Source organism: Adiantum capillus-veneris, chromosome 25 (genome assembly GCF_014529385.1).
Source record: "Adiantum capillus-veneris isolate H3 chromosome 25, ASM1452938v2, whole genome shotgun sequence".
Classification (NCBI taxonomy): Eukaryota; Viridiplantae; Streptophyta; class Polypodiopsida; order Polypodiales; family Pteridaceae; genus Adiantum; species Adiantum capillus-veneris.
In genome coordinates, this window is record NC_140955.1 from 130,034,954 (window position 1) to 130,060,146 (window position 25,193).

Below are 25,193 nucleotides of genomic sequence, written 5' to 3' on the forward strand. Positions count from 1 at the left end.
AAAGAACAAGAGTCTTACCATATGAAGGGCGGTCTCAACAAGTTGCAGAAGCCGCCTTGCTCCCTCTGCTTGTGTACCATGCATGATCAAAAGTGCCGTATTAAGGCTAGTCTCAGCCAAGGTCTTGCAATTTGTGTATCTCAAGGATTCCAACAATCGAACCACGTGCTCTCTTAAATCTGTTCTCTGATCACACCTTCTACAAATATACTCCATGTCTAAATTAAGCTGTTTTACTACTCCAGCCATCTGACAGTCCAAGGCACATGTCAAGTGAGCTCCATGGCCACAGAACTCAGCCCCTGACAGCCTTGCAAAACACCGGACTGAGGAGAATGCACTATAACCACACTTCATTGTCTTCCCACAAAGTATACAAAGACATTCCCGGCAGAAATGCGGCTCACTACAACAAATATTACAAGGCATGACACCAACTGCCCCTAGGGCTAAACTTTCACCAATCTCCAGACCGCATTGTGGATTTCGTGCTTTGCAATGCATTTCTTGCTTTCCAGACTTTTCCGCATCTGGGCCCTTAAATATCCGTTGTTTGCCTCGCATTTGACTCCAGATCACACTCCAACTGCAGATGATGAATGCAAGAATATGAGTGTCAATGCAGTTAGTGAACACACAAAAAGTGTAACCAAATGGCAATGTATCAACTTTTGTCTGTATCTTTCAATCAAATTCAAACCTTCAATCATGCAAGTGTAGCAAAAAAAATTCACAAACACACAATGTCACTCAATTGAACTTCACTCTAAATTTCACGCTTCAACCATTAACTAAAAGATCAGTGCAAAAATAAAGAAAACAAATTTGCACCCAGCTCTACAAGCAAGGCACACTGCAACTTTGTAATGTGCCTTGTTTGTAGAGCTCAAAGTCACTCAATTGAACTCCTCATTCTAGATTTCACGCTTAAACCATTAACTAAACGATCGGTGCAAAAATAAAGAAAACAAATTTACAAGACAGTACAGAGCTTGTTTGTTACAGACCCAACACATGTAGTACTAATATATTACTAACTCTCAGCTCTACAAACAAGACACATTGCAACTTTGCATAAATTTGACACCTACAACAAGTGCAAAGATGATGAGTATTATCTACTACAATAAGCATTATAGAGTAATGGTACATCGAAAATTTTCATGTCTTGAAATTATGCAGCTGTAACATCAACTTGTCCCAGTTTTGGCCAGGAGATATGACATCCCTCACAACATCAATGTCCAGGCGTCACCACATACCTTTAACTACAACGTTTGAAAGTTTGTTTGTGAGAATGATTATACAATAAACAGTAAGATAGATATCACATAAAAAAGGAGGTGATAACCCAGTCGCGACTTTATAAAATACCTTTCTAGGAAACTATCGTGCTTTATGCACCACCCAACCATCAGATTCATTTCTACAGATGCGTCTGTGGGCATGATACGTCTCATTTGTCACCCTTTATGTGTTGCTTCTTGAGGAATTGGAAGGACCTGCACCTTGTTTTGATTAGACACTCACCTTCTTGTGTGGAGGAGGTAGCAAGGCAGCCACTTATTTGGAATGCATATCTGACAGATTCAGAAGGGTGCCAGCAGAGTTATGTGAAACAGGCTGACATGTGAGTTTTTTGAGTAAAAAACGGAGAAAAAAGCCTTAATTTTATTGGAACGTGTTTCCAGTTTGAAACGTTTCCCCTCCAGTATTTATGTGGCACGCATGGCCCCAATAATGTGTCGAAACACGTTTTGGCATAGCAAGAGTGCTCTAGATACGTCCCTGTAAATTTTTATGATGTCATTTATATAGTTAATATTTGTGCCCTCGTAACAGCTTTCAAGGTCTACAAAAGGGACCACCTTGGTGAGTCTTTCCTTGGGTATGTCTACATCTAGGATGTATCCTTCAAGCTGTTTATCTGGGTTGGTGTTGCCCATCCTTCTGGTGAATCTCCAACTCTAATGTAACTTTCCAAGCTCTTCACCCTTTCATTTTCTTTCAAACTGATAACGTTTCATTAACAAAGGTCTCAGATTTTACCTTTGGTGGGGTGCTTTCCTGTTGTAGTCTTTCAGAACTTTCCTCTTGGGTGTGTTGCTTCATGGCTTCTTCTTGAGTCTCCTGAGCTTCGGGATTGGTAATCCTTCCTATTCCTAGGGCAAAACCCTAGTCCAAGGAACTTCCGTTCCTTATTGAGAACCAAGGTTCTCGCCTTTAGATCTTACCTTCCAAACTCGGGGCATATCATCCCTCTATCCCGTTTCCAACTCTATTCCCAAAGTCCTCTTCCGTAGAAATCCTAGCAGAGATTGCTTTCCTAAATGCGAAGTCCGTCCTTGGGACTTTCAACTTCTGGATCACAACTCGAGAGACTACCTCTCTCCAATCCGTGGATCTACTCCCAAGCTCAAGGTGTGAATCCCTCAGGCTGATCTGGTTCTAGTTCCTCAGAGCGCTTTTCTCCTACAAAGGATTATGCCTTCCTCTACTTCTACTCCCTTGCAAGGAGGTAGTGCACCTCCAAACAAATACTCAGAGTTCATAACATGAAAAACGTTACATTCAAAGTCTCGTCTCTCATAACACAACCCGGTTCTCGAAAAGCAACACCCCGGAAGAGTTCTCGTTGCAAAGAATCCTCTCTTCCAATCCTACACACAGAAGAGGTGTGTTCTCAAGTTCTTTCTTGCAAATCAGCCCCGTCTACGACGTTTATGGGCTGAAAACAGAGAAAAACAACAACTTGTCGTGATGGGAACACGCTCCGTAGACACGTCTTCGCAATGGAACTTGCCTACACGGTCTTGGTGACATCTAGTATTCTTGGGGCAGCCATGGGCATCATCGGCAGCATCGACTTTGCAGCTGAAATCTGCAGCAGCATCTTCTTCTTGCTAGCGCAGTCGATGCAGCTGAAATCTGCAGCAGCATCTTCTTCTTGCTAGCGCTGGCCTTCTCTGGTGTTTTGTGAACGAGAGAGGGTGCTTTTATTGCTCCTGGCCACCGTTAGGAATAGGGAGGGCAACCTGGCAAAAATAGGGTTGAGGGAGAGAGAGCGCCTAGAGTAGAGAAGATCGCTTTTGTCTCCCAGAGATAATGGGAGAAGCATCTGATTTCCCAAAAAGCAACCCGCTTTCTCAGAAAGCATCTGTTTTTCCTCAAAGTTTCCTCTAAACCCATCTTCGTTCGAGTGCTTGCTCATCCTTGTGCACAATTCGAACACAGTTCGGAATTTCCTCCCGACTATGGAATATTCCCTTTCCGATGCCCCCGTCACCCACCATGTGACGCATCAGGAATACCCATCACCTAGTCCTTTCCTACAGAACTTACGGTACAATCTCCTTTGCGATGCTCTCTGTCACCCATCCTATGACGCATCAGAGATGTCCGTTGGATGGTCGAATACTTCTTCCCGATGCTCCCTGTCACCCATCCGATGTGACACACCATAAGTACCCGTTGTTGGTGGCCTTACAAATATTCTTGTTCACAATGTTGCCGTCATTTCTCTGAATGACGCACTAAGAATATTTATATCAGACGTTTCTAATGAGAAAAACCCTCTCGCTTAAAATTCCAATAATTCACTTAGATTTGTTTTTCCTTCCAATAAAGCCAATTTAGCAACATCCCTCTCACTTACAAACATTTGTCCTCAACTATATAAGTCCAATTGAACTACCCGGGGAGAAATCGAAAAAATTCCAAATCTTGCTCAATGGTGAGTTGAGCTAGTCCTTTTTCAAAAGAGAACTTAAAAGTTCAATTAAACAATAGATTTTTGACTTCAGAGTAGGTTGGCTTGTGTGGTTTAGAGCTCCATATTAGGGCAGACGAGCTACTTGATGCTTGGTTTGCTAATAACTCAACCATGTACTTAGAGGGACAAGAGGCCATTCTGTATAGGTGTGAGCACGCTCTTGAGGTGTTTTGTTGTGCATCAGGAGCATTGATCAACTAGAGGAAGACAGTGACGTTTGGGTTGGCAATGCGCCTACGCCTCATTGGTCGCCGGGTGAGGGCTTCAGGTGGATTCTCCCAGGTATCTGGGTTATCAGGTTGGCTTGGACTTGTCCCTTGCGCAGCAGACTACTCCCCGCCTCCTGTCTATTATGAGGAAACTGCTTCACTAGAGTTCGACACGGCTCTCTTTGGCAGGCAGAGTTGTAGTCGCCAACCAGGTGTTGTTGGCAACTATGTGGTACATCACGTCTTGTTGGATCTTCTCGAGCTCCTATATCAGCCAGCTAGAGAGGCTGATCGGGAACTTTCTGTGGTCAAGGCACAACACCTAGTTAGCCCGAGCCAAAGTGGCCTGGCAGGTCATCACCTTACCATGTTCTCAGGGAGGGTTGTTGATCATTGACCCATCACAGTAGAGAAGAGCCCTCCTTGGGAAGTTTGTGATGAGAGAACTACTTCCAGGGGAGGAGCCCTGGAAGAGTTGTTGCTTCACCGGCTTCGAGCTCGAGTCCCTCATGCAGGTGGTCCATGAAGCCCATCCATCAAGTGGATTTTTACAAAGATGCACAGAGCTAGTCTAAGCAGGAGGTTGGAGGACCGGATTGCTGCGAGTCTGCTTAGATCTTGGAAGCAGTTGAGGAGTGGCCTGATGCAGCATCAGCCCACTTGCACGGAGAAGCGCTTGAGGCAGCCCCTTGTTTGGAACCCCATTGTCAGCACTCAGAGAGGCCACCTGGTTGGTAGTAGGCCTCATGTTTCTTGGGGTCCCATGGCAGAGTGCCAGAGAGTCCAACCCGTACTCTCAACGACTGGCTTCAGTTTTCAAGATTGTCGAAGGAGGTTCAGAGCATGCAACTACAAGGCATGAGGGGGGTGCAGAGCGTGTGTCAGGATATTACAGAGGCTTTACCAGTTGAGTGCCTCACCTCTCTAGAGACAGCAGCTCCCAGATAGATGGGGGCCTTCACGCGATTGGAGGTCCTCATTGCAGTTTGAGCTTGCTCAGAGTCCGTACCCCACATGTTCTTTGAGGTTCAGGGAGAAGGTCGCCTTCACAAAGTCTCAATAGAGCCTCCACAGGTTGCGTAGTGTTGCTTTCAAAGGATACGCGTTGTGGGCATCTGTGTGTCATAGATCTTGACCCAGAAAATCTTGAGACAGGCCACTTGGAGCTTTGCGCTTGAGAGAGCTGCCCTCTGGCACAAGTACAGTGGGATCTTGGAGAGTGGTTCTGGAGGGATCCCTTCTCTTCAGCCGATCACCTTGGGATCCCCTTTTTCCAGTATATAGTTCGATTGAGGCATCACATACTAGCAACATGGAGAGAGGCTCGTCCTACTGCAGCACTTAATTGGCAAGAGGAGGGTCTCACAGTTAATTCTTGTCAGGTTTGGGAGCAGTTATGGGACTGCAAGTAGCCGAGGAGAGATACTATGTTCCAGTGGCTAGTTGCACACAAAGCTACAGTAGTTAGGAGCTGGCTAGTGAGGGCCGAATTTTAAATCCATCTCTCTCCCTTACGTGAGAATCTCACTTAGTTTCTTCATGTTTATTATTTACTTTCAACCAAGTAATTCAACTTCATAGCTTTTACATTCACCCGAGAACTGGGCTACATTGCATTTTTGGATGTGGTCCCAGTGGTGAAAGATAGTCAGATGACCAGTGAGAGTCCAATGGAAGCATCTCTAAAATTTAGGGAACTGCTATTTTGGGCCATGAAATCTGTTCACGTCATTAGCTCCCGAATGACGAGAGGAGCATTTCATTACTCTGCCGCTAAGTCAACTCAGCAACCGGTTGAGATATTTTTAGACCAGAAGGTCCAAAGCGGGGAATTAATGCATGAGTGTGGCACATTTTTGGGCATTTTCCAACTTAAGAGAGAGAGAGACATTAAAAATAAAACGTGGGCTGCATTTTCAGCCGTATGGTGGATTGTTGCACGTACCAAAGCTACTCTATGCTTGCCTACCCTCTATGTACAGTGAAGTGCAAGAACTGAAGCCTTGCCTAGCATTCATTGCTCTCTCTCTCTGCCCCCTGTGCAGTTATGTGATGCCCCACCAGAGGGCTCTTCATTTGACCTATGTACAGTTGTGTGGGTTCATGCGCGATTGCCGAGGCAAGAGCCTCTTGCACAGGTACTGGATTAGCTAGTTGCTAATCCCCCGCAGGTACATGTGAATTCGGAGAGGTTTCACGTGAGAAATCTCGTCCGATTCAAAGGGCAAGTAGCCTTACATGTGCGGGAGCTTGAGGACTTGATACAGATGCAACCAGCTCGCAAAACGGAGCCCAAAACAGGGAAATACAGCCTGCTGTGTATTTTTGCAGGTTTAGGGTTTCGGCCCTAAACGGTCCATTTTGAGAAGGCGTATGTATACCGAGTTGACTAGGGTGTCCTTGAGGCTTGAGGGCACTATGCAGCCAGATGGGGTTTTCAAATTCATGGATTAGAGGAGTGTCAGCACTCTACACGTGTGCGCACAGTCAGGTGTTCTTAACAGGGGGGAGAGGGGGACGCTTCATGCTCACACGTTCGGTTCGACAAGGCTGCCCTCTTGCCGCCTTCTTGTTCCTCTTCTATGTTGAGGCGATGAGCAGATTTTGGACCTCACACGATGTGGTTTGCATGGAGTGCAGCTGCCTATTAGGGGAGATAAGCTTTTGGAGGCTGCGTTTGCTGATGACCCAGGCATGTTTCTGGAGGGCCAAGAGGCCAACTTGCACGGGTGTGAGCAATCTCTTTAGGTGTTCTGTTGTGCGTCGGGAGCACTGATCAATTGGAGGAAGATATTGGATTTCTTGGTTGGTAGTGCTCCCATGCAAGATTGGTCGCCTAGAGAGGACTTAAGGCGGATCCCCCCAGGGACACCCATACACTAATTGGGCTGTCAGGTTGGTTAAGATCTGTCACCAGAGAAACACATTGCTCCTCTCCTTTCCATCAAGAGGAAACTGTTCCACTGGAGCTCAGCACAACTCTCTCTTGCTGGCAGGGTTGTAGTGGCCAACTAGGTGCTTCTGGCTACTATGCTATATATCACGGCTTGCTGGATTTTCTCGAGCTCTTGCATTACCTAGTTGGAGAGGTTGATCAGTAACTTTTTGTGGTCATAGTGAGACACAGAGTCGGCTCGAGTCAATGTCTCCTAGCAAGTCATCACTTTACCTTGCTCTCAGGGAGGGTTGGGGAATCATTGACCCAGCACAGTAGAGTAGTGCCCTCCTTGGGAAGCTTGTGGTCAGAGCACTACCTCCAAGAAGGAGCCCTGGAGGGAGCTATTGCTACACCAAATTCGCTATATATCACGGCTTGCTGGATTTTCTCGAGCTCTTGCATTAGCTAGTTGGAGAGGTTGATCAGTAACTTTTTGTGGTCATGGCGAGACACACAGTCGGCTCGAGTCAATGTCTCCTAGCAAGTCATCACTTTACCTTGCTCTCAGGGAGGGTTGGGGAATCATCGACCCAGCACGGTAGAGTAGTGCCCTCCTTGGGAAGCTTGTGGTCAGAGCACTTCCTCCAGGAAAGAGCCTTGGAGGGAGCTATTGCTACACCAAATTCGTACAAGGGTCCATGGAGCCCTTCCACACAGTGGATTTCATAGAGATGCATAGAATAGGCCTGAGCACGAGATGGGAGAAGCGCTTTGCTGCGAGTCTGCTTTGGTCATGGATGCAACTGCGTAGTGGTCTTGAACAACACCATCCCACATGCATTGAGGAGCATTTGAGGCAACCATCTGTTTGAAATCCTATAGTCAGCACACAGTGAGGCCACATGGTTGGTAGCAGACCTCATGCCTCTTCCGCACCTTTGGAGATTGGCTGCAGTTTACATGACTTTCTGAGGAGATTCAAAGCATTCAACTGCGAGACATGAGGAGGGTATAGAGCATGTGTCAGGATATTGCAAAGGCTATATCTGCTGAGTGGCACACCCCTCTTGAGCCAGCAGCTCCCTGATAGATTGGGGCTTTCACATGACTTGAGGTCCTCATTGCAGTTAGGGCTTGGTCAGACACAGGTTCTTAGTGTTCTTTTGAGGTCCAAAGAGAGGGCCACCTTTGTTAGATTTACACCACTCTGCTGCTTCACAGGTCTAGGGCATACATGTACGGCTAGTGTGCCTCCGAGCTGGCCACCCTTTGCATATGGATTTAGACTGCACTGTCCGGCCGCCCACTCTGCTTGGGCGCCCTCATATATTTTCATATATCATTTTCTTTTTTGGGTCATGGGGGGATTTTATCTGGCATTGCCCTACCTCCCCTTGGGCACGATCATTGTACACGTCTTCTGCTCATGGTTTGTGTCTTCTGTCTCTCTTCACCATATCTTGCGTTTGTGTCTTCTGTCTCTCTCTCCCCCCCCTCTCTCACGCGCACTCTCACATGGTATCAGAGCTTGGGCATCACATGGTATCAGAGCTTCAGGCTCTCCATCTCCGAGGCGCATTTCAACATGAGGTTCCTCTTCCCATGATGATTTTAGCCAGCGTTTTTACATCAGCCAGCGATCAGCATTCTTCCAGGCAAGCGAAGATTCCTGTAGAATTTTTGTCGCGGGAATCCCCATTTCCACCTGCATTTTTGCTTCCTCCATTGGCGATCACCTACTGGCTGCCAACGCCAGCCATTTCTGGACATTTTTGTCGCGGAAAACCCCTCCAGATCACTTGCGTTTTTTGCTGCCCCTTGCGTTTTTGGGGAGCACCTGCGTTTTTGGTGCAAAACCTTGCGTTTTCAGCACAGAGGGGCAACACCAGCATCAGCCCACTCAGATCTTTGCCCCACAGCTCGGTATCCGGTGCCTTGCAGGCGAGAATCGTCTTCAGATCTACTGTTTTCAGCCATATACACTTGTTGTTTTCTCTGTTTTCAGCCCACCTGGGGTTGTGACATTGATTCCCGACCCTCTGCACCGCTTTGGACCCTGCCAGGAGCGTACGAGCACGCTGAAAATAGCTGGACAGCAGCGTTTTCATCACCTCGTAGTTGTGTTTTTGGGTGGACAGCAGCCACATGGTTTGTGTTTTTTACAGAGGATGAAGTTACCTCCTACCAGGACACCATCCGATGGTGGTCCGTGCGGTCTGTAAGTGACTGCATAGTACACGGTATCTTCGACATGGGCTTGATTATCTACGGGCATACGATCCTTGGGAGATCCATTCATTCCAGCCTTTCTTCGGCAGTTGCACACTCTAGAGGGGGTGGTGACTTGTGGTTTGCTATGGACACACCTATGCACTCATCAGGGGAGTTCACACGAGATATGGCCATGCTCATGGCGTATGGGATTCCGACATTCCCAGAGAAGACACCACCATCTTGGGTGGACAAACACTTATCACTTGACCTCGACACGTCAGATCACTTGCTTACATGTGAGCATCTACATGAGACTTAGGGACAGGTTCATTGCTTGGATCTACAGAGAAGACACCACCATCTTGGGTGGACAAACACTTACCACTTGACCTCGACACGTCGGATCACTTGCTTACATAGGAGCATCTACATGGACTTAGGAAGAGGATCCTCGATCTCTTCTTGGACAGGTTCATTGCTTGGATCTATAGACTGAAGGTAGCATTCCGCGACTACATCCGGAGTCACCCGGAGCTTGGCTTGGATGGTAGTGCAGTTGCTCTTCTACACTCTTGATCATTTGGATTGCTACCTTCAAAGTTGCTTACACTCACCCTTGGTAACCTTACAGCAGACTCATCCCCCGACTTGGGCACTAGGCCACTCCAACTCATTCACAATGATAGCCACACAACGAGTTGCAGTTTGGTGGCGTTGTTGGCGCGGATTTTGTTTTGGTTGACACCGGAGGATTCGAGGCAAGAGATACAGGCAAGACAGCGCAGACAAATTGGTCTGGCCTTTCCTCTTGTCAGAGGATCTTCAAAGTGCAGACTGCTCATCTGGCTTCCCTTCTTCATACAGGATGATCACGGTGCAGACAACTTGGTCTAACCACACCTCTTCATAGAGGCCCTTCACAGCGCAGACTGTTGAGTTTGGCTTTTCCCTCATCTTGGATTACCCTACCAACTGACAGGACGCCATCCGGAGGTGGTCCATGCGGTCTATCAATGACTGTTGCAGCTTACGGTAGCTTCTAAAGTGCACACTGTTTAGTCTCGCTTTCCTTGTTCCGGAGGACGTTTACGGCGCACATTGCTACATCTGGCCTTCCTGAAGTTTTACACAACTTAGCCACCTGGCCGCACTGGGTTATAGGTTCATGCATTGACAGGATTCCGGTCATTCTCATGACAGTTCCTAGGCTTTCCCATTTTCTCCATACGTTTTGACTACAGACACCACAGATCCTATTGGGCAAGACACTTGCAGGTCTATTGGCACTTCTTTTACGACAAGGAGTTGTTTTCACACTCAATGCGGGACCTTCATGCAGTATCTTCACCCTGTATCGGCGGAGTACAGCAGTTTGCCACACTACTCGTGACGGCACTTTACCATGGAGATTTCTTGGCGGTCATGACACCCCAGACTGCTGCTACACTCATGAAGTATCCTTCAGTGGACATGGCAGCAAACATCTTCATCATTTGCCTCACATCTTCGGCTTCACGCGGTTTGTTCAGCATTGATGTTGAGAGGGGTGTTAGATTTACACCACTCTGTTGCTTCACAGGTCTAGGACATACATGTACGGCTATTGTGCCTCCGAGCTGGCCACCCTTTGCATATGCGCTTTTGTCACTAGTTTCCTCTGGACTACGTTTGGCTTTGCTTCCCCAAGAGGCCAGAATTATCTACACTCTTAGGGAAATGCCCTTGAGAGACCTATCTCGCTGACTAGTTATGGGCGTAACAACGACCAAGTACCTCTGTTCAGAGGCCCAGCTGCTGTGGGACTTGCTTCGGTCTTCCCTTCGGAGTTTTCCCCTCCGGGTAACTTATCGCTCACCACGCTAAACTGCCCTTGTAACCCGACGGTTTTCCCCTAGGAAATGCCATACCCGCTTGGAAGGGCGTTAGCTCACAAGTGGCGTCCGCTAAAGTTGGTGGTGTCTCCCTTTGCAACTCCCAACCCCTTTTTGGTGAGGTTGACCCCCCCTGCGGGGGCAAGGCACTTGGGTGCTCTTGTAGCTCATTTGGCTTCGCTTGGGGATAATGATGTCATTTCCCTCGGAAGGGATCGGATTATAGAATAAAAGCATAGGAATGAGAGCATTATCCCTCCATCCGCCTATACAGATCACCCAAGTACCGGGTACAACCTCACCGAGGAGCTTCGCCACAGGCACATGCCGTGCGGTTCTGTTCCTCGAGTGTGGGTCACGGCGTACCCAGAAGGGCAGTCGCTTCCAAACCGATTCAACTCCACCTTCAACGATATCGACCCGCCGTTGGACCCTAAGGAAAGGACTGTTATCCTCCTTGGTGGGGAGGCCAGTGCCACCCCTAGAATCATCAATCGCCGAGCAAGACAAGGACAAGTGCGAAAGCGAACGACCCTCTAACTAGAAGCACAGCGAGCAAATATTGTGTCCGCACCTCCAACTATCGGCCAGTTTGAGTCCGCCTCCAAGTATCCATTCCGCTTTGGGTGATGACCATGCCTTGAGTACTTGGGTTCTTGAGGTACTTGGGGTATTCAAGGTTCTTGGGTACTTGGGGTACTCGAGGTACTTAGGTACTTGGGGTTCTTGGTAACTGGTACTATTACTATCTGTGTTTAAGAAGACTTTTCTCTTACCCAAGCTCAACTCCTTCTTGCAGGTTGTCACAAAACGGGAGCGTACACGAGCACTTAGAAATCTGAAAAATAAAAATACTTTGCAAATGTGAGAGAAAGGAGAAGATCGACACAGTATTGGGGACCAGAAGATGGGCTGGTCCCCCCCCGTCAAGAGTATCTTTATTCAGGGAGAGTTTGTATACAAGCACAAGAACCGGAGAAAACCCCTCCGTTTTTTAGTCTTAGACCCGAAGGGTCGTTCCTTCCCGTGAGGGACTTAGGCACAAAGGCCGTACTTCCCGTGAGGGACTTGGGCGCAAAGGCTGTACTTCCCGTGAGGGACTTAGGCGGAAAGACCGTACTTCCCGTGAGGGAGAATTCCTGCAAAACAATCACAAAGCAATAACTCGCAATGCGTATGGACACTTTATACCTGTCGCTCCTCGCTCGGAAAAACAACCTCCGTACTCCGTCGGCACACGAATACTTGCAGATTTCTGTCGCCAACACTTGCTCCAGAATCTCCAGCACTGGGCTTTTCTGCTACTCTTGCGTCTCCTAAAAAACTGAACGCTACCTGCCTCTTTATAGGCCTTGGCACCCGGCGGGAATAGGGACCCCAAAAAGCAAAAGCAAACGCCGTAGAGAGAGGAGAGAGAGATCGCTGAAATCTGCCCATCCGTACAGCTCTCTTGCGTATGCTTTTTACGTAAGGATTTGGGGCCTGCTTTATTTTATTAATAAAAGGGGCCGGTCACTTAAAAGTGGCCGGCCACTTTTAAAATAAAGTGTGAACCTGTTCAAACTTTTAAAAACCACTCAGTGAGTTAAAAACTAATGCTACACAAACACATTCCAGGCGTCCCCGGGTGCAAAACACGGCACAGATGCAATGCAGACATAGATTCCTCGCGGGAAAACATCTGCCCTCCCGCGAATGTTCCTGCTTTTCGTAAAAAAGCTTCTTTGAACCCATCTTTATTCATGTGCTTGCGTTCTTACGCGTATTCTTCTTACTTAGCTCGGATTTCCTCCTTGACCTACGGAATGCCCCCTTTCTGATGCACCCGTCACCCATCATGTGACGCATTAGGGACACCTGTAACCCGGTCTCTTCCACCGAACTTACGGAAACTCCTTCGCGATGTTTTCCTGTCACCCATCAAATGACACATCAGAGTTGTCCGTTCCTGATGGCTTTTCTTGTAGCTACAATATTCCAACTTTTAACAGTTCTAGTGTACACATTTAAAATGTTCTAATTTCATTAAAAGAAATTAATCATTAAAAATAAAGAAATAGTCCAATTAGCAACATGCCTCTGGCTTCTAAACAGTTGACCTCAACTGTAGTGCTTGGACGTATACCTCCAGTATCTTGGGATAAGCTGCTAATTCCTCCTGAGTCATCCACTGAGCATCTAAATTCGAATAGTTCTTAAACTTAACCAAATACTTCCGTGTTATCTTTCCGGACTTGAGGGGCCGCTCCTGATGACTTACTATCTCCTCCGGTTGGAGTATTTCTTCTGTTTCCTCAACCTCAGGAGGTTCCTCAGCACTAGGCTGACTCGGAGGCGGTCCCACATACGGCCGGAGTAAACTGACATGGAAAGCATTATGGATCCTCCAATTAGGCGGTAGCTCTAATCGGAAGGTGACATCATTCACTTACTTAGTGATCTTAAACGGCCCATAATAACGGGTAGAAAGTTTTACCACCTTCCCCTTATGAGACGCTTGTTTCTTAAGTCTTGCCTTCTCAAACTTGAGTAAGACTAACTGTCCGACTGTTAAGTCTAGATTCCTCCTGTGCTTGTCTGCAGCTTTCTTATGCTTTTCCTGAGAGCGTAGAATAGCTCTCCTAACTTGCCCGTAGGCTGTCCAAATCCCGGACAAATTCATCTGCTGCAAAGATCTTATCCTTAGTTAAAAGGATCAGTCGAAGCAAAGGCTTACCATAGAGAATCTCAAAAGGTGCTTTCCCCGTCGATGAGTGTATGGTATTGTTATACGCATACTCGACAAGGGGCAAATACTTCTCCCAGTCAGATTGCCGGTCTGACACATAAGCTTTTAACATATCCAATACTGTGGAATTGGCTATCTCACTTTGTCCGTCCGTTTGAGGATGGTAGGCAGACGAAAAATTCAACTTCGTACCAAGGTTATCCATCAAGGCACGCCAAAAATTTCCTGTCATGCAAGGATCTCGATCACTCACAATAGACTTAGGCATTCCATGATGCTTAAAGATCTGTGCTAGAAAGACCCTAGCCATATGATCTGCTTTGATCGTTTTCTTGACTGGTATAAAGTGTGCTTGCTTGCTAAACCTGTCCACAATGGTCCAAATCGCGTCATTTCCAATCTGAGTTCTAGGGAGGTCCATGATGAAGTCCATGGCAATACTTTCCCAAGGTTCACTAGGCACAGGCAAAGGTTGTAGCAACCCAGGCGTCTTATGCCGATCATACTTCACTTTTTGGCAAACCAAGCATTCCCTGACATACTTATCAATGTCTGCTTTAAGGCTAGGCCAAAAGAAATATCTTTCCATTGCTAAGGTCGTAGGGAGAATACCCCGATGACCCGCATAAGGCGAAGCGTGTGCTTCATCCATGATCTTCTTTCTTAATGGTTCTGCAACACAAATGGCCTGATGGTGGTAGAGATAACCATCCCGAATGGAATAAGGGAACTCATTCTCTCCACGTTGTAGCTTTCCCCAGATGGTGGAGAAGTTAGGATCATTCGGATACAAATCCGGTAGTGATTCTAATTCTTGGTGATACACCGAAGTGATAGCGTTCACTCTTGGTCGCCGAGACAGTGCGTCTGCAACCACATTCTTACTCCCAACCGTGTGAAGGATCTGGAAGTGAAACATAGACAAAAAGTTTGCCCATCTCATCTGCTTCTCAGATAGTTTCCTTAGCGTAAGAAAATACCGCAAACTCTGGTGATCAGTCTTGATCACAAAATCCGCTCCTAGAAGAGAGTGCTTCCAGTTGGATAAGGAGTGAATCACAGCCGTAAGTTCCTTTTCGTAGATTGATGCATGCAACTCTGCATCCTTAAGCCGTCTGCTTTCATAAGCCATTGCATGGCCTTCTTGGTTTAACACTACTCTGATGCAATCGCCTGAAGCATTGCAGTGAACCTCAAATGGTTTCCTTAAGTCAAGCACTATCAAAATAGGTCCATAGCTTAGCAAGTACTTGAGCCGATCAAAAGCTCCTTGTTGTCTCGATCCCCATCTAAAAGGGATCTTCTTCTTCGTCAAATCATGAAGTGGTCCTGCTACATGGGCAAATCCTCGGACAAACCTTCGATAATACGAACATAATCCCAGGAAGCTACGTACATCATGTACCGTAGTGGGAATAGGCCAATCTTCTACCACTCGGATCTTGGCAGGATCCATACTCATTTGATTGTGAGAGACTATATGGCCGAGATAGTGTATCTCTGAGAGAAAGAACTCGCTCTTCTTTGCATTCACATGCAACTCATGCTTTCGCAATTCTTGAAACACTAGGTCCAAGTGCTTCTGATGTTCCTCTTCTGACTTAGAGAAGATGAGTATGTCGTCAAAGAATACTCCCGTAAAAGCTCGATACGGGCTGAAAATGCGGTCCATCATGCGATTAAACGTCGCAAGAGCATTGGTCAAGCCGAAAGGCATTACCAAAAATTCATATAGTCCAAAGGTTGTGCAGAAAAGCACTCTTATGGACATCCTCAGGGGCGATCCGTATCTGATGATACCCACTCTTTAAGTCTATGCGACTAAAGACACTTGCACCCTGCAACTTATCAAGTATATCATCAATCCGGGGGATCGGAAAGCGATTCTTGACCGTGATCTTGTTTAAAGACCTATAGTCTATGCACATTCGAAACGTGTCATCTTTCTTCTGCACCAGTAGAACTGGAGAGCAGTGTGTTGTCAACCCCTCAACTGCCGATCCGGATGTAACCGGTGTGCCAAGCTGAGCCGGTGTGAGGCACAAACGTTCTGCAGCATCCAAGGAGATGAAGTTATCCGTGGATCCTGGATCATAAAGAATCAGTACTCGCTGGTTGTTCAAAGACCCCCAGCCCTTCAGAAGCTGACGTTTCCCTTTCTCCGTTTCTGTGTTTCCTTGAACATCTGGAATAGAGTTCGAGCTTGGTGGAGCGGGTTCCTTCCTTGCTTTATCTTGCCTCGTAGGGGCGTGTTCTTGCCGTTGTTGCTTTAACGGGCAATCCGGTTTCATATGTCATTTCTCGCCACAGTAGAAGCATCTTCCTTCCTCTCTGAAGGTTTGAAGTTGAGTAGGAGAGAGATACTTAGTTCGCTTGCCATTGCCCTCTAGCTTCTTAGAATGATCATAGTCCCTAGATGGAGGACGTTTTCTTCCTTGGCCCCCTTGGTCATCGTAGACCCCTCTTTGTCTCGCACGGTAAGTGCTATGCTCCATTTTTTTGGGCGTCCCGGTTGAGTGCAAATCCTCAACAATGATTGCTGACTCCATCATCCTCTGAAGAGTGTCATGCGGATACACTTTCATACTCTTTCGAAGCTGCGGTTGGAGACCCGCTTCGAACTTTCGTTTCTTTTCCTCGTCGGCAATCTTCATGAAGGGAGTGACCTTCAGAAGAACCGACCAATACTTGTCCACATAGGTCGTTACTCTCTCATGTTCCTTCTGGGCGAGCCAGTCCCATTCCTTCCGTATGTCCTGCTCGAAGTCAGGCGGAAGAAACTGTTCATAAAATTCAGATTTGAATCTCTCCCAAGTTCTAGCCTGAGAACCTTCCAGAATCTTAGCTAACCACCAATTACTTGCCATTTCCTTGAGATGCATCCCCACATGGCGCAATTTGGATCTTTCTCTGAAGTGCCCATTGGTAAAGGCGACTTCAAATTGCCTGATGAAGGACAGTGCTTTGGAGATATCTCTCTGTCCGATGTAGGTTTCAAACTTGATGTCCTTGTCGCCCGATTTGAAGACTCTCATGCGATGATGAGACTTGCGACCATGCTTCTTGAATCGAGGCTTATCTTTAGATTGATGTAGGGTAGTAGTAGTAGCGGCTTCCTTCTTCTTGCGAGAAGATTGAGAAGTAGAAGTATAATCAGGAGAGTAAGATGGAGATGAAATAGAGATTTCTTGGCTCTCGTCTAGCAAAGAGAGCGCTTTTTCCTGGCCTTTCCTTGGAGTAGGCCGTTCATTCCGATCCGAAGATCCTTTGTGCACCTCGGCAAGTTCCCGATCCGAAGATCCTTTGTGCATATCGACACATTCTTCTTCTCTTTCCTCCTGTGGTCTCACGCCAACAGTGTGGTCTTGAAGCCCGGCGGCATCATCGGTTCCATTCGTTCTCTTCATTCCGTCCAAGAGCTTTTGGACATCTGGCAACAGTAGGACTTGTTGCCAATCCGCAAGCTGAGCTCGCACTTGTTGAAGCTCCTCTCCAACGCTTCTCCCTTGATTCGACATGCTTCTTCCCGTTCTTCCCGGAATCGTCCTTCTTTGCAGAGAAAGAGAGGAGTCCGGGCTCTGATACCACTGTCACAAAACGGGAGCGTACACGAGCACTTAGAAATCTGAAAAATAAAAATACTTTGCAAATGTGAGAGAAAGGAGAAGATCGACACAGTATTGGGGACCAGAAGATGGGCTGGTCCCCCCCCCCCCCCCCCCCCCCCGTCAAGAGTATCTTTATTCAGGGAGAGTTCGTATACAAGCACAAGAACAGGAGAAAACCCCTCCGTTCTTAAACCCCTCCGTTCTTTAGTCTTAGACCAGAAGGGTCGTTCCTTCCCGTGAGGGACTTAGGCACAAAGACCATACTTCCCGTGAGGGACTTGGGCGCAAAGGCTGTACTTCCCGTGAGGGACTTAGGCGCAAAGGCCGTACTTCCCGTGAGGGAGAATTCCTGCAAAACAATCACAAAGCAATAACTCGCAATGCATATGGACACTTTATACCTGTCGCTCCTCGCTCGGAAAAACAACCTCCGTACTCCGTCGGCACACGAATACTTGCAGATTTCTGTCGCCAACACTTGCTCCAGAATCTCCAGCGCTGGGCTTTTCTGCTACTCTTGCGTCTCCTAAAAAACTGAACGCTACCTGCCTCTTTATAGGCCTTGGCACCCGGCGGGAATAGGGACCCCAAAAAGCAAAAGCAGGCGCCCTAGAGAGAGGAGAGAGAGATCGCTGAAATCTGCCCATCCGTACAGCTCTCTTGCGTAGCAAACTTTTAAAAACCACTCAGTGAGTTAAAAACTAATGCTACACAAACACATTCCAGGCGTCCCCGGGTGCAAAACACGGCACTGATGCAATGCAGACATAGATTCCTCGTGGGAAAACATCTGCCCTCCCGCGAATGTTCCTGCTTTTCGTAAAAAAGCTTCTTTGAACCCATCTTTATTCTTGTGCTTGCGTTCTTACGCGTATTCTTCTTACTTAGCTCGGATTTCCTCCTTGACCTACGGAATGCCCCCTTTCTGATGCACCCGTCACCCATCATGTGACGCATTAGGGGCACCCGTAACCCAGTCTCTTCCACCGAACTTACGGAAACTCCTTCGCGATGTTTTCCCGTCACCCATCAAATGACACATCAGAGTTGTCCGTTCCTGATGGCTTTTCTTGTAGCTACAATATTCCAACTTTTAACAGTTCTAGTGTACACATTTAAAATGTCCTAATTTCATTAAAAGAAATTAATCATTAAAAATAAAGAAATAGTCCAATTAGCAACACAGGTAACACCAAGGTTGCTTTTCTCCATCTCACGTCGATTAGCCTACTGCAATGTGCAAGGTTTGCTCTCAATGAGTGGAAAAGAGGATTGAGGAGAGGCTAGACAGCCCTTCTTTTCTAGGTTACCTGTCACTCTTTAAAAACACAGATTAGAGAGATCGACATGCCCAACTGGTCTTGGGTTATGTGCATTCTCAAACCAGCAAAAACAATTTTTTGGTTCTTTATGGCTTAACGGTCCTTGAGACAAAGTGATGAAGACGGGAGCGCGCCCGATACGCAATGGACTAAGGGTGGGAGTGACCAATAAGTACGAGGCAAGGACACGAAGCTTCTTTGATCAAAAAACTGAGAATGGTTCTTTAGGTTCTTTCTTGAGTGATGATACCGAACAGTACCAAAGATCTATGATACCAATGTAATATGCAACGGAAGTGATTGATGGTGATAACTCAGAATGAGTACTCAGTGCGTACTCAAGGTTCCTTTTACTTCATGAAAGAGATGTGCAATAGACTAGAGAGAGAGGAGAGAATGATACTATGAGTGAAGAAGAGAGAGAGAGAGAGAGAGAGAGAGACACACACACGAGACAAACACCGGATGGGGTCCAAAACCCCCCTCCAAGGGCCCCTCTCTTTATTGCTAGAGGTATGTGCTTTAGATTGCACAAATGTTGATACAATGTGTCACAAATTGATGACGTGGCAGTACGGACAACAGAGCAGTACAGAACCCCCGACAATTGCATTGACATGCTGACGTGGCAACAGTACAGATTTCCGCGTTTTGCATTGGTTGGTGTTGACGTGGCAAGCTATACCGATTTCTCCGATCCATGTTGGCAGCTTTTTGGGACCTGAAGCATTTGAGTTTGCAGCTTTTCATGTAAATTTCTCGTTTGAAGGCCAAGGGCCTATAAATATGAACCCAAGGCCACTTATTCTCTCAATCTGTTGACGAGCAACTGAGCAGAGAGGACCCTCGGTCTTTGTACTTTGCTCAAGCATTAATATAAAAATAAATACCGAAAGGGGTATCAAAGGTGGCGGTGGAAGATGCAATGGACCTGGCTTGTGATCCGGTGGGTACCTCAACTCCAATCTAAAACACGTGCAATGCCAAACACATGAACAAGGCACACCTGTGGAGAAGAGAGATCATTGAGGTAGAGAGAGACAGGACATCTGAGAATGTGTGTGTGTGTGTGTGTGTGTGTGTGTGTGTGTGTGTGTGTGTGTGTGTGTGAGAGAGAGAGAGAGAGAGAGAGAGAACGAAATGAAATAAAATGTTCTATTAACGTCTTCAAAAGGCCAAAATGACTTATGAGACCAAAAAGTTACACCCTGGTGAATCTACTACAATGTCTGGGTACCGAGAATAAAAATGTACTGAACAAAGATACTATAAAATCCTAACTGTTGAGCTAAGGCTTAAGCAGCTAGCTGGACTGTATAGACTATGAGTAGGGGTGGATGTAGTGAGTGAAGACTGATACAATATCTGATACAAAAGCTAATGCAAGGGCTGACATAAAAGCTGATACAAAAATTGGGCAAGATGTATAATCCTCATCTGGATCACAGAATATCCATCATCAGTCGTTGGCATATCTCATCAATCTCCTCCATGGTCAGTAATCTGACCGGGCGTCGTGCATGCCAGGCTAGGGTGATCCGAATCCTCTGATGTAGCCTCCGTCAATGATGTGTAGTTCTCCGCAGTCGTGGGCGTCTGAATCTCCCTAGCTTGGTCGCGGGATCAATCAGCGTACCTATGATGTGAGGAGCGTGTGAGCTCTGCTGTAATATCTACTCCGTCTGCCTGGTATCTGCTCTAAAGAAGTCTGTGATCCGTCTCTGAGATTGGCTAGTCTCTCCCCGTAGGAAAGAGTCGAGCTCAGGTAAGAGAAAATCCTTCTCAAACACCAATTGCAAGCTAAGAACCCAAAAACCTCAAGAACCCAAATCCCTCAAGAACCTCGATACCCAAGATCTCAATGTATGGTCATCACCCGAAGCGGAATGGATACTTTGCGTGAAGGTGATGAGAGTGGAGTTGGAGAAGAAGAAGTTTCTACACCAAGAGGATTGTTCCCCGATCCTCCCCCATCCCTATCTATGCCATGGATTGCACCAAATACTATGGAGGCTTTGGTCAAGTCGATGCTGGATATGATGCTACAACAAGAGACGCAACGTGCCACCATGGATCGCGACCGCGAAGAAAGAAGGGCAGCTATAAGGCTTCAACGCGAGCAAGCGCGCGAAGCTTAACGCACAACGGCCGCAGAAAGGCGAGCGGCTTAAGAATTAGAGCGTGAGGAGCAGAGAGACCAACGCATGCAAGAGGCACAGTTGGCCGCGCACCTAGAGGAAGCCGAGGAAGGCGTTCCCTTTCTTTCAATTGGGACGAATTCCAAGACAAGCTCAAGGCACGGTTTATGCCACCTCAATACTTAGCGTGGTTGAAAGAAGATTGGCGCAATCTCAAGCAAAATGGTATGTCAGTTATGTCTTTCTCTAACCGTGTTTTGCAGCTCGGCACCCAATTACGCAATCGGAGGATGAGCGCAAAGAGACGTTCCTTTTTGGGTTGGATGAGCATATCAAGTTTGATGTCAAAGTCCTCAACCCCATAGATCTCAACAAGGCAGTAGCGATTGCTCTCGCACAGGGGATGAAGCACAACAAAGGAAAGCCTAAGGAGAACAAGTCTTCTCACTATACCTCTCAAACTCCTCAGAACCCACAGAACAGTAAGAATGGTAACTCTTCTAGCCCATCTTCCTCTAATCCTTAGGAAAAGAACTCTCAAAATGAATCTAAGGGTAAAGCTAAAACACCTACTAAACCTAAGCTAGCCCCATATGAAAAAGCTGCACAAGGAATTATAGGAGGATACATAATGCTAGAAGAACAAATCATTTATGCAAAGGAAGGTCGATGTTATCAAGGGTCATATAGAGAAGGCATGTCCTAAGACAACACCACCTAAAGAACCCAAAGCACCGACAACTACCACAAACACTTTAGTGAACCAATCTGATTCTCCACATGTCTCTGACACACACATTGATGAGTCTCTCTTTAAATATTATGATCATGTGAAGGGTCAACGTTTTGTCATATTGTTTGTGTCACGATTGTGACTATGTTGCAGTATTACATCTACTCTTAGTTGCAGATACGCGAAGTGCCATGCCAAGGAGGACCCCTGCGCTTGGATGGTCACACCCCTTCGCCCAAGAGATGTGCCTCTTCGCCAAAAGCCACACTCCTTCGACGACTGGTCACACCCCTTCGCTTTGCGGGTGCGACTCTTCGCCCAATGGTTGCAGCTCTTCGCCGAAAGGATGTGTCTTTACGTCTAAAGTCATGTCTCTTCACCAGGAGACATGTCTTTTCATTTGTGTCTCTTTGTCTCCTATATAAGGAGCCTATTGTACTCAGTTTCATGGAGTCATCAATCAATCAAACACAGAGTCTTCTGAGTCTTTCTTTGAGTTTAGTTCAGTTTCATAAGTCTTAAATCATGAGTTTATGTCACAAAGTGATGACGTGTCTGCCCGGGAGCCGAAACCATGACTGCTAATGAAAACCCTAATTTTACAAACCCTAACCCTAAAACCTGCAAACCCTAAAATCTGCCAAAAACCCTAACCCTAACCCTAGCAGCAACAGGACTGATTTCCGGATAAAGTGCTCGCATGATGACGTGGCACGGTACGGCATCTTCCGAATTTTGTAGCACTGAAATTGCAGCTTTTGCTTTATTTTGGCTACGCAATTGGAGAATAGAGAGAGAGAGAGAGAGAGAGAGAGAGAGAGAGAGAGAGAGAGAGAGAGAGAGAATTGAAGTGCTTTATTTTAAAAACTCAAGTGAGTTTGAGAGAGAAAAAGAGCTTTGCTTTTATTTTAGGCTTTTGAATCTGAAGCTTTTGGGGCTCTGCTTTTGGCAATCCTTGTAAACAATAAATAAGCGGTTTTGGGCACACTCTGCAGAGCATCTGGACGCAGAGTCTAAGAGTGAAACCCTAACCGCTCTCTTGTACTGTGAACATTGATTAATACATAAAGAAATACCGAGAGGGGCACCAGTCTTTGGGGCCAATATCTCTAGGCACGGAACTCCGCCGGGCCAGTGCAAATCTATTGTGAACTGTTTTGAAGTGGTTATTTGGTGCTGTCGTGATTGATTCTTGACTTGGAGTGTCCAAGTCTGTTACAGTGGTATCAAAGCACGGCCGATTTCTCTTCTACGGGAATCCGATCCCCAAATTTTTTTTCCGCGGAACCTATGGCTTCACACAAGGATCAATCGACTCCCTCTGCATCCGGAGATGCGGGCAGGGATCACAACGAAGATTCCGGCAGAGAGTATGGTCCGCCTCGGCCTACTTAGGCGGAGCAAAGAGAGATGAAGCATCGTCAATTGATCGGAGATGCAATAAAGATGATGCTCAATTTTGCGAAGGACCCAAAATTGGCAAAATATATGAGCGAGACTTCTTTTCAAGAAGTGCATGCACAGTGGCAGAAAACCACAACACCACCCCCAAAACCCGCTCTCAAGAAACCTTTTGATCGCAAGCAATATTCAAAGAAGGAATTGGAAGAGGTGGTTCATGCACGGATTGCTCAGCTTTTTGACGCGCAGAAGAAAGCCAAAAAGCACGGCAAAAACCAGAAGAAAGGCACTCACTTCCCGAGTTATTTGGGTCGCCAGTCGACATTTGACAAAGCAAAGAAACAGAAGAAGTATGTTCGCTTTGAAGGAGTACCCAGTTCTTCTTCTTCTTCTTCTTCTAACAATTCTTCTAGCTCTTCAGATTTGAGCGAAGAAGACAGAAAAGGCAAAAAGCGAAGCAAGAAACAACGCTTCGGAAAGGGCAAGGAAAAGGCAAAGAAGTCTAAATCTCGCCCAGTGACTGACAGTTCTACAGAGGACTCGTCTACGGATAGTTCAGACTCTGATGACGGAAAATTTTATACGAACAAGAAGAATTTTTATAAAGCCAACCAGTATGACTTTCTGGAAGATAAAAGCAAGAAAGTCCGAGAGTTTAAGGAAGGTGGACAATCGATCAAATTTGACACTTTTTCAATATACAAAGATGCTTCGAAGACTGTGTCTTTTATACAGCAGTTTGACATCGCTTTCGCGGGACTCAGAGCACTCCAAGATTCGGAGAGCTGCCTCTTATTTTCAGGAGAATGCTCACACTTGGTGGTCCACGCTTCTTTTAAACAAGGCTGCGCCAGTTAAATGCTGAAATTTAAGCTTTTTATTTCTTCTTGGTTGATGCAAGAGTATGAACGCGATATACGAGCTGCTTGGAACCATCTTCGGATGACCAAGAGAGATACAGTGGATGCTTACTGTGAGAGATACTGGAGCTCTTTTCTACCCGCCTCTTCATTCAAGAAGATCTCGTTCAAAGAAAAGATTGAGCGGTTCACCTTGGGTCTACCTACAGAGATCCGAGATCACTGCTTGGAACAGAAGTCAACTTCTATTCAGGAGTTGATGAGTCATGCAAAGCGGGGCTTTGCCATACACTCTGGCAGTCTGACCTACCCCTCCGATGAGGTCCTGACACAACGAGCTGAACAGACTTCTCGGAATGAAAGTAGAAAGAGAAAGAGCAACCCAGAGAAGAAGGATGCACGACCCAAGCTTACTCCTCAGGAGCGAGCTCGCTTCATCAGGGAGAGGAAGTACTTTGGATGTGGGAAACATGGACATATCTCCGCGAAGTGCCCTAAAAAGGCACAAAAAGAACAGAACGATAAGGACGACGACAGGCCTGAGAGTTCGAGAGAGCTGAGGAACGTAGAAGAAAAGGCAAGATGAAAAAGAGACCGGTTCCAGATTGTGTGGGTACCGATCCCAACACCATGGACGAGAGTACAGAACTTTGTCGAGCTTGGGGCAAAGTGAAAGATCAAGAGGCCCTGATCTTCTTTGATGGAGGAGCCAAGGCCAACTTCATTTCACCGGAATTGGCGGCACAGCTCGAGATCACTCCCAATCGGATGGGACCACTTGCGGATGCAGTTCTAGCGGCACCCGGCAGGGACGTAGCCATTACACCTGTCATTGGCAAACTTCGGTTGCATTGTCAGGGGTACCCTTCGCTCTACGGGTGCGACTCTTCGCCCAATGGTTGCAGCTCTTCGCTGAAAGGATGTGTCTTTACGTCTAAAGTCATGTCTCTTCACCAGGAGACATGTCTTTTCATTTGTGTCTCTTCGTCACCTATATAAGGAGCCTATTGTACTCAGTTTCATGGAGTCGTCAATCAAATCTTCTGAGTCTTTCTTTGAGTTCAGTTCAGTTTCTTAAGTCTTAATCATGAGTTTAAGTACTTAATAAAGGATTAGTACCTAGAATCCTCACAGTTTGATTCACGCAGTATGCATGATGTGATTGGTGACTCTTGTAGAGAGAGTCCGTAGCCAGACAACTCCTCTCGAGGTGTCGGGCTTCGCTCCCGGTATGGACTCTCTCATTACACAAGAACGCCTTGATGTGTTATTCACTCTTCAGCAAGCTTCCTTTTATAGAAAAATTTGTGGTGTCTCCTCTCTAAGATGTGTGATGATTTTAAGCATTAGATGGTTTCGTGAGCATAACCCTCTCATTGATTGGGCAGACAATACGCTCACTCTAAATGTCGAAAGTGACAATCCCATGATCGTTCATGGTGAGGAGGGTCTTCATTCT

At 46.6% G+C, this 25,193-nt stretch overlaps 1 protein-coding gene across 1 annotated transcript in view; it reads right to left on the bottom strand.

The window, feature by feature from the left end:
- LOC147425648 (uncharacterized) overlaps positions 1 to 25,193 on the bottom strand; it is a 70,759-nt gene that overhangs the window by 6,346 nt on the left and 39,220 nt on the right. The window contains exon 2 of the mRNA XM_086500675.1: positions 19 to 586. Within this exon, the coding sequence (XP_086356801.1) occupies positions 19 to 564 (546 nt within the window). The 5' untranslated portion in view covers positions 565 to 586. The remainder of the gene's footprint in view (positions 1 to 18; positions 587 to 25,193) is intronic.